A 13,520-nucleotide genomic window follows, 5' to 3' on the forward strand; every position below is an offset into this window, starting at 1 on the left:
GCCTTTTGATCACTTTTTATTGAATTTTTTTTTTCAAAATGGCAAAGTTGAATTTGGGGCTATTTTCCGTTACAGGGTTAAACACCAGGAATATCCGTTATTCTATTTTGATAGATCAGACATTTTGGGGACGCGGCCGATACCTAATGTGTTTATGATTTTTACTTATTTATATTTATATTAGTTCTAGGGAAAGGGGGGGCGATTTGACCCTTTTTTTTTTTTTTTTTTTTTTTCAAATTTTTCAGACCCTAGAAGGGGTGAAAATCATTCATTATGTAACTTTTGTTTTCCCCCTCCTACGATAGGTTAATGCAGTGGACAACTTGGGACAGACGTGCCTCCATCGTGCTGCTCATTGTGGCCATTTGCAAACCTGCCGGATTCTCTTAAACTCAGGATCTGACCCAGCGATCGTATCATTACAGGGTTTCACTGCCCTTCAGATGGGGAATGAGGGAGTGCAGCAAATCCTTCAAGGTACACATTACCTCTTTCTATCATTGCATACCCTGTAGATAAGTAGGGAAGCTTATCATTTGTCTTTGATGTAAAACGATTTGTAACCATCTAATGTTCTGTTTCTTTTCTACAGAAGGCCTATCATTTAGTAATACAGATGCAGACCGACAACTACTAGAAGCTGCAAAAGCCGGAGACCTAGAAACGGTGAAAGTGAGTGTTTAATTTTTGCCTAGAATATTTCTTGTATTCGTTTATAATTTATGATGGGGGGGGGTTGTTGGATAGATATTATATATCTTGATATAACTGATAGTGGGTAGACACTGACACACACAGAATGGAGTCATCAGTACAGCTCTGTTTACGGTGTAGCGGCTGACGCCAGGGATCTGCTACTCGTCTATCAGAATGAATCTGCTGCGGTTGCTTAGCCTCACTCTGAACTTCCTCTAATGATATTATTTGCAGATGTGTTTGTGCTGTGAGTCGTAGATTTTTATTTCAAGCTGCCGTATTCTCTCTTCCTAGAAACTTTGTAACTCACAGACCGTTAACTGCAGAGATGTAGAAGGCCGCCAGTCTACACCGCTCCATTTCGCAGCAGGATACAATAGGGTGGCTGTAGTGGAATATCTGTTGGAACACGGTGCAGACGTCCATGCAAAAGATAAAGGGCAAGTATTTATCAGATAATTTTTTTTTTTTTAATTGATTTTTGCAATTGTTCCATAATTGCACTTTATTTTGATCAAAAAATGCAAACATTGTAACAAATATATCACAGCATCTGGTACTGGGTATTAATTGTGCTGCATAGTTAAAATTTCTTGTCTAACTTTGCATCATATATTTATTGGGTTATGGTGGATCATAAAGGAGTTGTTCCGTGTCAGATTACATAGCTGTAGTTACTTGGCGTGCCCCGGCTTGGCGTCCAGGCAGTGTATACTATGTAAGCAGAGATCCTAAAAGAGTTGTGCCAACTCGATCCTCGGGAGAGGTGATGGGAGCCACCCCATATTTAGGTGTGGAGCAGCAGGCCGAGCATGTGCATTGCCGCACTATTCAGTTCTGTGTGAGTGGTCGAGGAATGATAAGCGGTGTATCGTGCTAAATAAGTTTAGAAAAATATATCATTTAATGCTATATTTGTCAGCAGGTAAAATGCTTGGTGATATTTATTTTTATTTTCCTCCTTTTTAATATTTTTGTTTCTTTCAGGGGCTTGGTTCCATTACACAACGCATGTTCGTACGGACACTATGAGGTAGCAGAGCTGCTTGTTAAACATGGTGCGGTCATTAACGTGGCAGATTTGTGGAAGTTTACACCTCTACATGAAGCTGCAGCAAAAGGGAAATATGAGATTTGCAAATTACTGCTTCAGGTATGAGGATCACAACTTTTTTTAATTTTTTACTTGTTTGATTTATCAGAAAGCAAAGATCTCGGCAAAGATCGTCCTGTAGACTATTACGTTTTGAAGTCTTCAGTTGTCAGTAGAAATAGTCTATTGACTGCGTGTCATGGTTTTTGTACAAAAACTTTCACAATTTATATGCTGGTGGTAGAAATTAAAGTAGTTTATGAAATCACAGTTGATGCTTTAGATTAGTGATCGCTATGAGGTCGATGAAGGTCCAACTTTTGTCCCCTCTGCCAGTCAGCTCATGAGGCAGATATTCAATGCTCTGCACAAATGCTGCCAAATCTTTACTATTGTAACAGGAACCGGTGACATATTACAGAATAGATAACAGAAACCAATTACAGCCTCTTCTGTGCTTTATTTACAGTTTTCACTGTGTTTGGTGAGGTTCTATTAGCCCCATGTTCAATTGATCCTAAAATTAATAAACTACATATTTAAAGGGAACCTGCCATCAGGGACTTAATTTTCACTAAAGACAAGTAGCAAAAGCCCATTACAGCTGCATTGCAAATGTACTAAGCATTTGCATTACAATATAATTGTGTTACAACTTACCTTGCACCCTGACAGAATCCTCCGTGTAGTCCCAGCTCTCGGCCCCCACCTTTGTGCTCCTGTACAGCTCCTTTCTCTACCACTCTTGTCGGCTTACCAGGAGGGAGGAGCTGTACATGAACACAAAGGTGGGGGCTGAGAGCTGAGCAGTTTGCAGCACACACAAGTTACATGTTTTTTGGAAATGCATCCAAACCAAAGCCCAACCCCTGGGACTACACAGAGGATTCTGTCAAGGTGCAAGGTAAGTTATAACACACTATTATACTCTAATGCAAATGCTTAGAGAAAGCAGAAAGGCATATTTACACTGCAGCTGTAATGCACTTCTGTAACCGTTCTTTAGTGAATACCAGGTCTCTGTTGATGGGTTTACTTTTAAAAATAAAAGATTCAACATATTAAAACTATTGAGTCATAAGGACAGAAGGTAACACATTGAACACCACCAACAAAAAAAAATATGTACACACATTGGAATCCATTAACAATAGGTTTATACCTTCTGTTTTGTTTTTTTTGTTAAAGTCACTTTAGCATTTGTTTATGCAATGTTCTGAACATTGACACAGTACACAGCATGTGCTCCCTCTAGAATGGGAAAGAAGAAATGCCCCTTTTGTCTCCAAGCATGTACATAGTTGGTTGTTAGAATGTTACATTTGCAGATTTTTTAGTTTTAATACTAAAATGTGTCTTCTTTTTCAGCATGGTGCAGATTCAACAAAGAAGAATCGAGATGGTAACACAGCATTGGATCTGGTCAAGGATGGAGATACAGACATTCAAGATCTTCTGCGAGGAGATGCTGCATTACTCGATGCCGCTAAAAGAGGCTGCGTGGCGAGAGTTAAGAAATTGTGCACAGTGGAGAATGTCAACTGCAGGGATACACAGGGCCGTCATTCTACTCCTCTACATTTAGCTGGTCAGTAGTGGCTAATAGCCACCTTCTATCAGACTAATATATGTATAATATATGTACAATATATACATAATAAATGTCTCTTTTGTGTTCCTACCAGCTGGGTACAATAACCTGGAAGTTGCAGAATATTTGCTCCAACACGGCGCTGATGTAAACGCACAGGATAAAGGAGGACTGATACCACTGCACAATGCAGCATCTTATGGGGTAGGTTGTGGTATTTTATCCTGAATCGCTGATAATGACTATGTTGTTACTGAGTATTAATAGAAGAAGATGAAATCTTAAGCTATGCGTCAGGAGATTGGTGCAAATGAAGTGCAGTTTACTTACATTATTGGCACTGGGCAATAGAAAGCCAAGGGAGTTGTATCAGATGTCTCATGATTATTGAAGTGGTGTTGCAGGCTTCAAAGTAAAAATGTCCTGTCTATAGTGACATGGGGCAGTCTTCTCCTTGTTATTTGTGTAGTGTTCGACAGCTGATCAATGGATGTATGGTGCGCATGCGGTTTGCAAAATTTTTTATTTACTTTTTTATTGGGGGACAGGTTTCCATAGACACAGTACTGTGTATCCCACACAGATTTTTACAAAATTTGTGTGTTTTATGGTTTCTGAAATAAAGTTTATGAAACTTTACCTAGCTCTCTGCCAGAATCTCCAGCTAAGTCCTGTGGTGGTGGCGGCATTTCAAATCCCAACATTTTGTTTGCATACTTCTTCCCATCCTCGTCACTCCTTGCATCTCCAGCTTCTTCCACCGCCTGCCGCACCCTCTCTCATCTCTCCTCCACTCGATGACATTGGCTCACAGCAGCAAGCGGGTAGCACTCTGACGGATGCGCAATGAGAATGGAGGTGTGGAAAGCTGGCTCACTTCTCCCTGTGCATGCCTGAGGTGGAGGGTTGTCCATGCCAGTGAGCTTAAAGGAAACCTACCACTTGAAGTGGCAGGTATAAGGGGGAACTACCGAGCACCAGCTCAGGGTGAGCTGGTGCCGGAGCTTAGTTTTATTAGTGTTTTAAACCGCAGTATCACGGTTTAAAACTCTTTTAAAACTTTATGGCCGAAACTGCTTCGGCGCAGGGAGGTACGCGCTCAGCGCACCATGCGCGCGACCGTGCCCGCGGCTACATAGGAAGTGAATGAGAGCCGCGGGCACGGTCGCGCGCATGGTGCGCCGAGCGCGTACCTCCCTGCGCCGAAGCAGCTTTGGCCATAAAGTTTAAAAAGTGTTTTAAACCGCGATACTCCGGTTTAAAACACTAACAAAACTAAGCTCCGGCACCAGCTCACCCTGAGCTGGTGCTCGGTAGTTCCCCCTTATACCTGCCACTTCAAGTGGTAGGTTTCCTTTAAGTTATTGGGGAGGGGATGTGGAAGGAGATGAGACGAGGATGGGAGGAAATATGCAAAGGAGCAGATGTGTGGACTTGGCTGAAACATCTGGCAGGAAGCCAGGTAAAGTTTTTTATTATACTTAATAAATGAAATGTATGTCTTCTAGCTCTGTTCAGTTTAGGATGTCCTATATATTAATCTCTCTCGTACTGTCGGAATATCTGTAAACCCGTAGAACTAACCAGCATGTTGTTGTTCGCAGCATGTGGACGTTGCCGCTTTACTTATAAAATACAATGCATGCGTCAATGCCACTGACAAGTGGGCTTTCACACCGCTGCATGAAGCTGCTCAGAAAGGAAGGACCCAGCTGTGTGCCCTGCTCTTGGCGCACGGTGCAGATCCTACTTTGAAGAATCAAGAGGGACAAACCTCACTAGACCTGGTTACAGTAAGTATTTGTTATAATCTCCGAGTGTGAGTCTCCTCTTTTGTAACCATTTTGCCCGTACAGCTGGACACAATAGAAGTGGCTGTATTCTCTTTGTGTGTTAAAAAAACCCCAAGAAGCAAAGTGTGAATTCCATGTTTTTGTTCTTTAATCAGGCTGATGATGTACGGGCGCTCCTGACAGCAGCTATGCCTTCAGCAGCACTGCCAACGTTTTACAAACCGCAAGTCCTCAGCGTCGCTCAGCCTACAAACACATCCGTGGCTGTTCTGTCATCCGTGCCCCCTAGTCCACCAACGCTCACTGCCGCCAGCAGCTTGGACGACTTACCTTCCAGCTTCCCTGATGCACCATCTGGAAACAGTGGCGTCGCTGAGGGAGCGGTCGGCTTAGAGAAAAAGGAAGAAGGTAAATGGCAGTGTAGAAATTAAGTGGTACTTCATGTTTGTGTCTATTTTGGATGCTTTTTTATTAAAAGGGCTGTCTGAATATTTCAAGTTACCCTCTAACCAAGGGATAACAAGCTGATCGTCAGGGTCTGACTGCTGGCACCCTCGGCAACTACTTTTGTTATCCTGTGATGGGAAGCCTGTACAACAAGTATGGCTTGTGAATAGCCAATCACTTTTTTTCTGTAATATATAGCAGATCCTGCCTTTTTCTTTATATCTTGATACCCGTGAAATGGTTAATAACCTGTGTTCACTATACCGTCCCATATATAAACTTTTGCTAACAGATAGCAAATTGTTCTTCATTTGATTTTGTAATAACTTTCTTTTTAGTACATGGCGTTGATCTCAGCATCAATCAGTTTCTGAGGAACCTTGGACTTGAGCACCTTATTGACATCTTTGAAAGGGAACAGGTAAGTTGGAGAGGATTTTGCAGTGTCACCAGAATGTGATCATTCTGAATGATTAGGATTTATCAGCATAAGGTATTATAATGGAAGCAGTGGAATTACTAAGGCACTTCTCACACACAACATACTTTTTTTTACCATATTGGTCTTGCATGGGGCCCTATGGGGCAACATAGTTCACATTTGCATGTTAAAGTCCAAATTCTCCTAGAATGAAGTATGTTATGTGCTACTGGCTGCCATTGTCCCAATTGCTCATTTTTCCTTCTAATGTATGTTTATGTTGGTCTCTTCACAGATCACTCTAGATGTCTTAATTGAAATGGGGCACAAAGAATTTAAGGAAATTGGAATCAATGCTTATGGACATAGACATAAAATCATAAAAGGTGTAGAGAGGCTCATATCTGGTCAACAAGGTAACGCGTTTTTATTTTGTGTGTGTGTGGTATGTTCTTTGTATATTGTGTCCTTTGGAAACACATAATGTAGCATTACCCAATAGCAAGGTGAGATTGCTCATTGTAATTCTGATCAGAGCATGTTTGATGGGATTAAACTTGGACCCATTTGTTCATATATTTATAGTAGTGAATTTTGTAAAGTCGTTTAGAAATTTACAGTAAAAAGGACTGTACAAATCCTAGGGGACATGTACAAATATAATATTACATGAGTACAAACAGTCATATGGAACAATAGGGGTGAGGGCCCTGCCCGAAAAAGTGAAATGTTATGGCCCAAACTAACTACATCATGTGGACAATAAATGCTGATCTTTCTGCTTATTGCACCCACATTCGGGCTGGGACACATATATTGTTGCCTAAAAATGGTCTTTTAATGGTAACTTCTAGTCTTTCGTTTTAATATGTTGTGGTGGTGTGTGTTCTAAAGACCTTTGTTTTATTTTTAGGCTTGAATCCATACTTGACCATTAACAATTCAAACAGTGGGACTATATTAATTGATCTTTCTCCAGATGATAAGGAGTTTCTATCTGTTGATGAAGAGGTAAAATATTTTCGATTTCTCTCACCTGGGAATTGGGCATGGACTGTGATCCTTTTCACATCCACTGGCTTTGGTACTGCATCTTCTCTTCATTCAGCTAAATGGGGCTGGGGTTTACACACAAATTGTGAACTGTGATGTGGTAGCGGTGCTCTCTTCAGTGCTGGCTGCCAACCCTCCACCGATCTCCTTGACCTTGATCACCTACCTCTATTGCAGTACTTGTGTAAACCAAGCACACTGACATACTGGTGTGGGCCCCCTCTAGCAGGATTTGCTATTCTTTAAGCTGCTTATGCCCTGGTTTAATAAAAAAAAGCCTAAAATATTATGCAAATGAGCCCCCTCCATTTTAAAAGCCTTTTTTTCTTAAAAAGCAGGGCATATGAAGCTAAAAGAAGAGCAGATCTTGCCAGAGGGGTGCACACCAGTATGTCAGTGTGTCTGGTTTACAATCCTTTATCTGGTGATAGATGTCCTTTTAGGGTACAAGCAAATTAGTAAACTGATCAGCAGTATTTTGTGGAAGAACAGGTCCTGTGGGCCAAGGGGAGCACAATACAGGCGCACACATGCAAATGGCAATGATCATACTCTACAGTAGTTTCACATAGTCATGCTTTGCCAACGTTTCTTTTACCCCCCTTACCGAAGTGTGACGTATCTGTATCTCGCACGTCTGCTGCGGGTGTGTGGAGAGGGTCACAGGCTGGGCATTTGGTGCATATTGCAGCAAACACCCACTGTCCGTACTGGCACCGATCGAGTGCTAACCCTGTAAAAGCTACATTTAAGTTCCGACAGGTTAAAGTACTCTATTGGGTCTGAAAAATGGTAAATTAGACATTTTTTTTTTAGTTTTTTTTTTTTTTTTTATCGCACCGCTTTCCCTAGAACTGATATAAATGTATCCCTAATGGAAAGTAGCGCCCAAAGTCTCAAAAAAAGTAACTCCACCCACAGCTGCGTACACCGAACTATGAAAAAGTTAATAGCGCCAGCAGGTGGCAAAATGAAGATTTTTAATTTTTTTTGGACAGGAGATTTTAATTTTTGGAAATGTATGTAAACATGATAAAACCTGTCTAAATTTGGTATCCCCGTGATCGCACGGGGCGCACAGTGGAAGACTTAAAATCCAACCCAACAAGAGCATGACGCAAATGCGTTTTTCACCAATATTACTGTATTTGGAATTCTAATTCTCAGTACGCGGCATGGAATATTAAATACCGTCACTATGAAGTGCAATTTGTTGCGCATAAAACAAGTCCTCATACAGCTCTGTACATGGAAAAATAAAAAGGTTATCGATTTTTGAAGGTGGGGAGTAAAAAATGAAAATGCAAAAACCAAAAAGGGCCTGGTCACAAAGGGGTTAAAAACCTGCAAATTTTTTTCACTCTCCCTAGATGCAGAGTACAGTGCGAGAGCATCGAGACGGGGGACATGCCGGGGGAGTTTTTAACAGATATAATATCTTAAAGGTAAGATAATTGTAATAATCTTTATTATTATTGAGATGATGTGTTGTCTGCAGCCATTTTTTGCTGGATGTAGATGGATTAATAAGATGTTATAGTAATTATTATTCCTTGTCCACATCTAGATTCAGAAGGTATGCAATAAGAAACTCTGGGAGAGATACACTCACCGGAGGAAAGAAGTTACAGAGGAAAACCATAACCATGCGAATGAAAGAATGCTATTTCACGGTAAGCCTCAGCCCGGCTTAGGTTTCCCATTATTAAATGTATCTCAACTTTACTTCCCTTTTTTACTAAAACCACTTTACGGCATATTGACGGCTGAGCTTGTGCTATGGACGGGGAATTTCCATAATATTTGTGATGTGCTCCACTCTCTCCAGGTTCTCCATTTGTAAATGCCATTATTCACAAGGGGTTTGATGAAAGGCACGCTTACATCGGTGGCATGTTTGGAGCAGGTATTTATTTTGCCGAAAACTCGTCAAAGAGCAACCAGTATGTTTATGGAATTGGAGGGGGCACCGGATGCCCAATTCACAAGGACAGATCTTGTTATGTTTGCCATAGGTGAGTGCACGTGGCTGGAATGATTTCTATACTCTGTGTTATGAGGATTGAGAGCATCTCCCTTGATTGGGATCCTCTCGTATAGCCCAATGCTTTGCACTCATGGTCACCTCACATGATGGGACATGTAATGGAAAAGCATGTTTTCACCTTTGTTTGTTATGGAAACCCTTCACATATTTCCTATTATTCAGTCTGTACCTGTTGGTTCTAGTTACTCTTGCCTCAGGTGGAAACATAAAACACGTGCGATATATTATTTACCCTTGTCATGATGGATATGTTTTAAGCATATTTTGTTCCTGTTCTTACAGACAGCTGCTGTTCTGTCGAGTGACGTTGGGGAAGTCTTTCCTTCAGTTTAGTGCAATGAAGATGGCGCATTCTCCTCCTGGTCATCACTCTGTCACTGGCCGGCCAAGTGTTAATGGACTTGCTTTGGCGGAGTATGTAATCTATAGGGGAGAACAGGTATGGTTATCACATGGTTTTCCACAGACTTTGTAATGTCCAGTATAGGGTTGCTCTCTGTACTCTGCCCTGGAATAATGGAACCGTGCCCTCCTGATGGGATAAAAACCTCTAAGAGCACCTGCACATGTTGTGTATTGTCTGTGATTTTGCTAAGCAGCTTTTCTGCGTGAAATGTGGATTTGTAAAGATGTCCATTGATGTTAGTAGACTTTTAATTGCTTCTGTTGGTGTCTGTTTGCACCTCTTCTGTTATTTCAAACAAAAAAAAAAAAATAGTTCTGCAATTTCCATCCAATTTCCCGCTGAAATAACAAAGTCCTAATTGAAGCGATCCAAACTGGAGGTGGTGCGCTGTGACTAGTGGTTTCGCCTCTGCGGGAATAGCATAGAAGCAATAATGGAGAGTATAGTTTGTCACTGTAGCCATATAAATATCTCAGGAAGCCTCTTAACTTTTGGTCCTGGATAATCAACTGTGAGTAAGCCGTACACAACCTTGAATCAATGTCCAGTTTTGGGACCCAAAATGAAATACAGGTCCATATGGATCTGTGGTTTAGGGTCCCAGAATGGCCTTTATGAGGTCTAAGGGTGGAGGCAATGTAAAAAAAAATAATAAACATATTTTATATATGCGAGTTCGATGAGGAGCATCGGAGTCCCATCTGAAGTTCTCACCGATGTGCACCTCCTCTCACGATGCGGGATGTAACAGGTGGTTTAGTGTCCCAAATTGCCCGGACAGGTTCAATTTACTGTATTTCATGGAACGACAACATTGAGGAGACCAGACGTGGAGCATCGTACTGATATGAACAATCCCTTCTTGAAAATGGCCGCTCTAAACTAGGATTATGATTACAGGGGGGAAGAAGGGACACCTCGTATTATATATCACTATGATGAGTCGTGCCCCTGCTGTGTGAAATAAGTGTGAAATCCAGTGCATGGTCCGTTTTTCATGGTGCCCGACTTGCGGTCAAATACGAAAGCTTAGTATTTGTTATGAAAGCTAAGGCGCGGGTGAAGAAATTACTAAAATCCATATTCCTCCTCCTACAGGCATATCCGGAATACCTGATCACATATCAAATCGTGAAGCCGGACACTGCAGCGGAGGGATGAGCCAGACCTCTGGACTACATCTGTGATGACAGCCGGAGAGAGACGACGCTACTACATTGCAGCGTCTGCAGAGACTCGCAGCTTTAAGCAATGTTTTAGTATATTTCCTGAACATTCACAGAAATATTTTTTTTCTCAGCACTTTAACAGACGCCATTCTGGATATAAATGGGTTTGTCTATATTTAATTCTACACAACGAAATGTATTACATTTAACTTGAATTTTAATATTTTTTTTTTTCTTAATACCACACATTGGCGCGTCTAACTGAATTCCTGTAAAAAAAAAAAAAAAAACCTGCATTACTAGAATTGTGTATTTTAAGAAACGGCGTTTCCACTGAATACAGTTCATTTGTACAAGTGTAAATAAGAGCTTTTTCTACTCGCCCGCTATTTATTTACATCGCTTTGTAATATAGTCTTTTAAAACTTGTACAAAAGAGAAAAAAAAAATGCACATGTAACTTTCTCATAACGAAGCAAGCCGCAAAGCTTAGAATACTGAATACTGGGAGAGGTAAAATCGCCTGACAGTGGAGCAAAGTTTCTTCTACGGTGCGTCAGTAGAGGGTTCTCAGCGCCGCACACTTACCCAACCTCTATTTTAAGACGCAGACAGAACTTTTTAATATAGGGAGAACCAAAATACATTTTTATACCAAAAAATTGAAACCCATTCCTGATTAAAGGAATACACTTGTACAATGGAAATACTTTTAGTCCTGATGAAGGCGGAGGCTCAATCTAAGCTGCTGGACGGTTGGTTTTAGGACGGGTTCTGCTTGGTGACAGAGTTCCATTTATAAATCACGATAGACTAGATGGTTAGCTCTTCTGTAAGATACCATACATTCAGCTATCACATGTGAACCTAGTCTGAAAGAGGAGCTGAAATGGCTAAGGATCTGGAAACTATGGCATATAGCTTCCCCATTGCCAGCAGACTGAGGACGCGATCAATTCACACAGCGTCCCTTAAGAAAAACTTGGACCTATGTAGTAGAATTTCTCTACGATCTTGCCCTCTAAGGTGACATTAATGTACATTACTGAGCAATAATGAAACTATTTAATCATGTGGCAGATTTATATGTATAATTTTTTATTTTTTTTTGCATTTAATGGGCCTTTTTAGTAAGTCTGGTGCCATCCAACTGTTGTAGGTCCATGAGCAACATACTGTGCGCTAGCAATTCAGACCGACCCTCCGTGCCAGAAATGGGACAACTTGCATATGTTACTATGGTGTAAGGAGTCCCATCCCGGCACTGATGTCAGTCTTTGATATCCTAAGGGTTTCATGCACCTACCCTCTAATCGCTTTGGGTTACTACGGCTGGATTCGCACATGCTGCTTTGTGGTACATTGTTTGAGTCCAAGTAAAATTATTAAAGGGTTATTCCCACTTCAGCCAATTCATGTTATTGTTTGTATGATGCGAAATGATACAATTTTCCAATATACCTTCTGTATCAATTCCTCAGTTTCCTAGATCTCTGCTTGCTGTAACGCTATACGAAGCTTAATTGTTTATTTCCATTGGATAGAAATCTGACCGTGGTCACACAGGTGCACGGCCCGTTAGTATCACATAGTAATCAGACAGACGAGCCGTGCACCTGTGTGACCACGGTCAGATTTCTATCCACTGGAAATAAACAATTCAGCTTCCTATAGAATGACAGCAAGCAGAGATCTAGAAAAACCGTGAGGAATCGATACAGAAATTTTATTGGAAATTTGTATAACTTTTTTCATTATTCAAACAATAACAATTTACTCGCTGAAATGGCAACACCCCTTTAAGGACTGAAATATATAGCATTTGTGACCCCAGCCTAATTGCTCAATGTATAAAACACTTGTTCTTTAAAAATGGAAGATGTACACAAAAAAGTTTTCAGTAAGTTTGAACCTTTCTGTCCGCTGATGCTCTTCTCCAGTGTTGCCATTGTCTGTCTACCACGGCCTCTGCTTCCGATATACAGTGGATCTACATAGGTGTGCTGTGTGTGATGTAGACTGTGTATACGGTGAGACAGCTGATTGTTGTGTTTTGAGCACATTTTTATCAATCTTTTTGTACTTCTGGCATATACATGCATTAATACATCAGTTGTAATGGACGAATCTTTGCATTCTTTGTTACTGAACCTCACACTCGGGGTCAGGGGTGCAGGTACAATCGCTTAATCTCGTCCACTACTCCTCTCTATACACAATGGAAAACCTTTTGATAACGTTGAGATATATACAGATATATCCGGCATACACTCTGCTTGGCATTTAGTCTCTAGCATTGGATGATTGTGTTATGTGCTTTCTCTGTGGTCGTAATAACAAATGTACTTTGGTCAAACTGATGAAAATTGTGATGTTGAACAGAACTTTTATTGTGCATTCTATGGAAGGGGATCCATTTTTTTTTACAGTCGTGCCTGCCTGCTTGATTAAAATTTTCGTGATGTTTAAAATCAACCAGTTTGTTTTCTTGTTTTTAATAACTTTCCGTATGGAAACTCCACATATGGATTAATATCGTGATCCATATTCGTTATCTCTTGATTCCATAAATAGATAACTGTCAGGTATGGGGTGTTGTATTGGTATCCCTATATCTGGGCATACTGCGACTTCATGGGGTATCGGAGCAGAGAATAAGAGAGAATCGGACATTACTCATACTGATGTTGGTGTTAAGGCAGTTTCAGGCGACCATGATGAATTTGTGAACCGTGGAGGGTGCAGTGTCCTGCCAACCCCAGTGTAGAGGATGAGCCTGTGCATAGTGATCTATGGAGAGT

The 13,520-nt window shown here is 40.9% G+C and overlaps 1 protein-coding gene across 2 annotated transcripts in view; it reads left to right on the top strand.

The window, feature by feature from the left end:
* TNKS2 (tankyrase 2) overlaps positions 1–13,194 on the top strand; it is a 29,714-nt gene extending 16,520 nt beyond the window's left edge. For both annotated transcript variants that reach the window (XM_072130573.1, XM_072130571.1), the window contains exons 12-27: positions 309–480; positions 596–675; positions 994–1,139; positions 1,687–1,852; positions 3,161–3,380; positions 3,478–3,587; positions 4,988–5,176; positions 5,332–5,584; positions 5,962–6,044; positions 6,340–6,460; positions 6,958–7,055; positions 8,468–8,542; positions 8,665–8,770; positions 8,926–9,112; positions 9,427–9,583; positions 10,649–13,194. In XM_072130573.1, the coding sequence (XP_071986674.1) occupies positions 309–480; positions 596–675; positions 994–1,139; positions 1,687–1,852; positions 3,161–3,380; positions 3,478–3,587; positions 4,988–5,176; positions 5,332–5,584; positions 5,962–6,044; positions 6,340–6,460; positions 6,958–7,055; positions 8,468–8,542; positions 8,665–8,770; positions 8,926–9,112; positions 9,427–9,583; positions 10,649–10,711 (2,226 nt within the window). In that variant the 3' untranslated portion in view covers positions 10,712–13,194. The remainder of the gene's footprint in view (positions 1–308; positions 481–595; positions 676–993; positions 1,140–1,686; positions 1,853–3,160; positions 3,381–3,477; positions 3,588–4,987; positions 5,177–5,331; positions 5,585–5,961; positions 6,045–6,339; positions 6,461–6,957; positions 7,056–8,467; positions 8,543–8,664; positions 8,771–8,925; positions 9,113–9,426; positions 9,584–10,648) is intronic.
* The last annotated feature ends 326 nt before the right edge of the window (positions 13,195–13,520 follow it).

This window comes from Engystomops pustulosus, chromosome 11 (assembly GCF_040894005.1).
Source record: "Engystomops pustulosus chromosome 11, aEngPut4.maternal, whole genome shotgun sequence".
Lineage (NCBI taxonomy): Eukaryota > Metazoa > Chordata > Amphibia > Anura > Leptodactylidae > Engystomops > Engystomops pustulosus.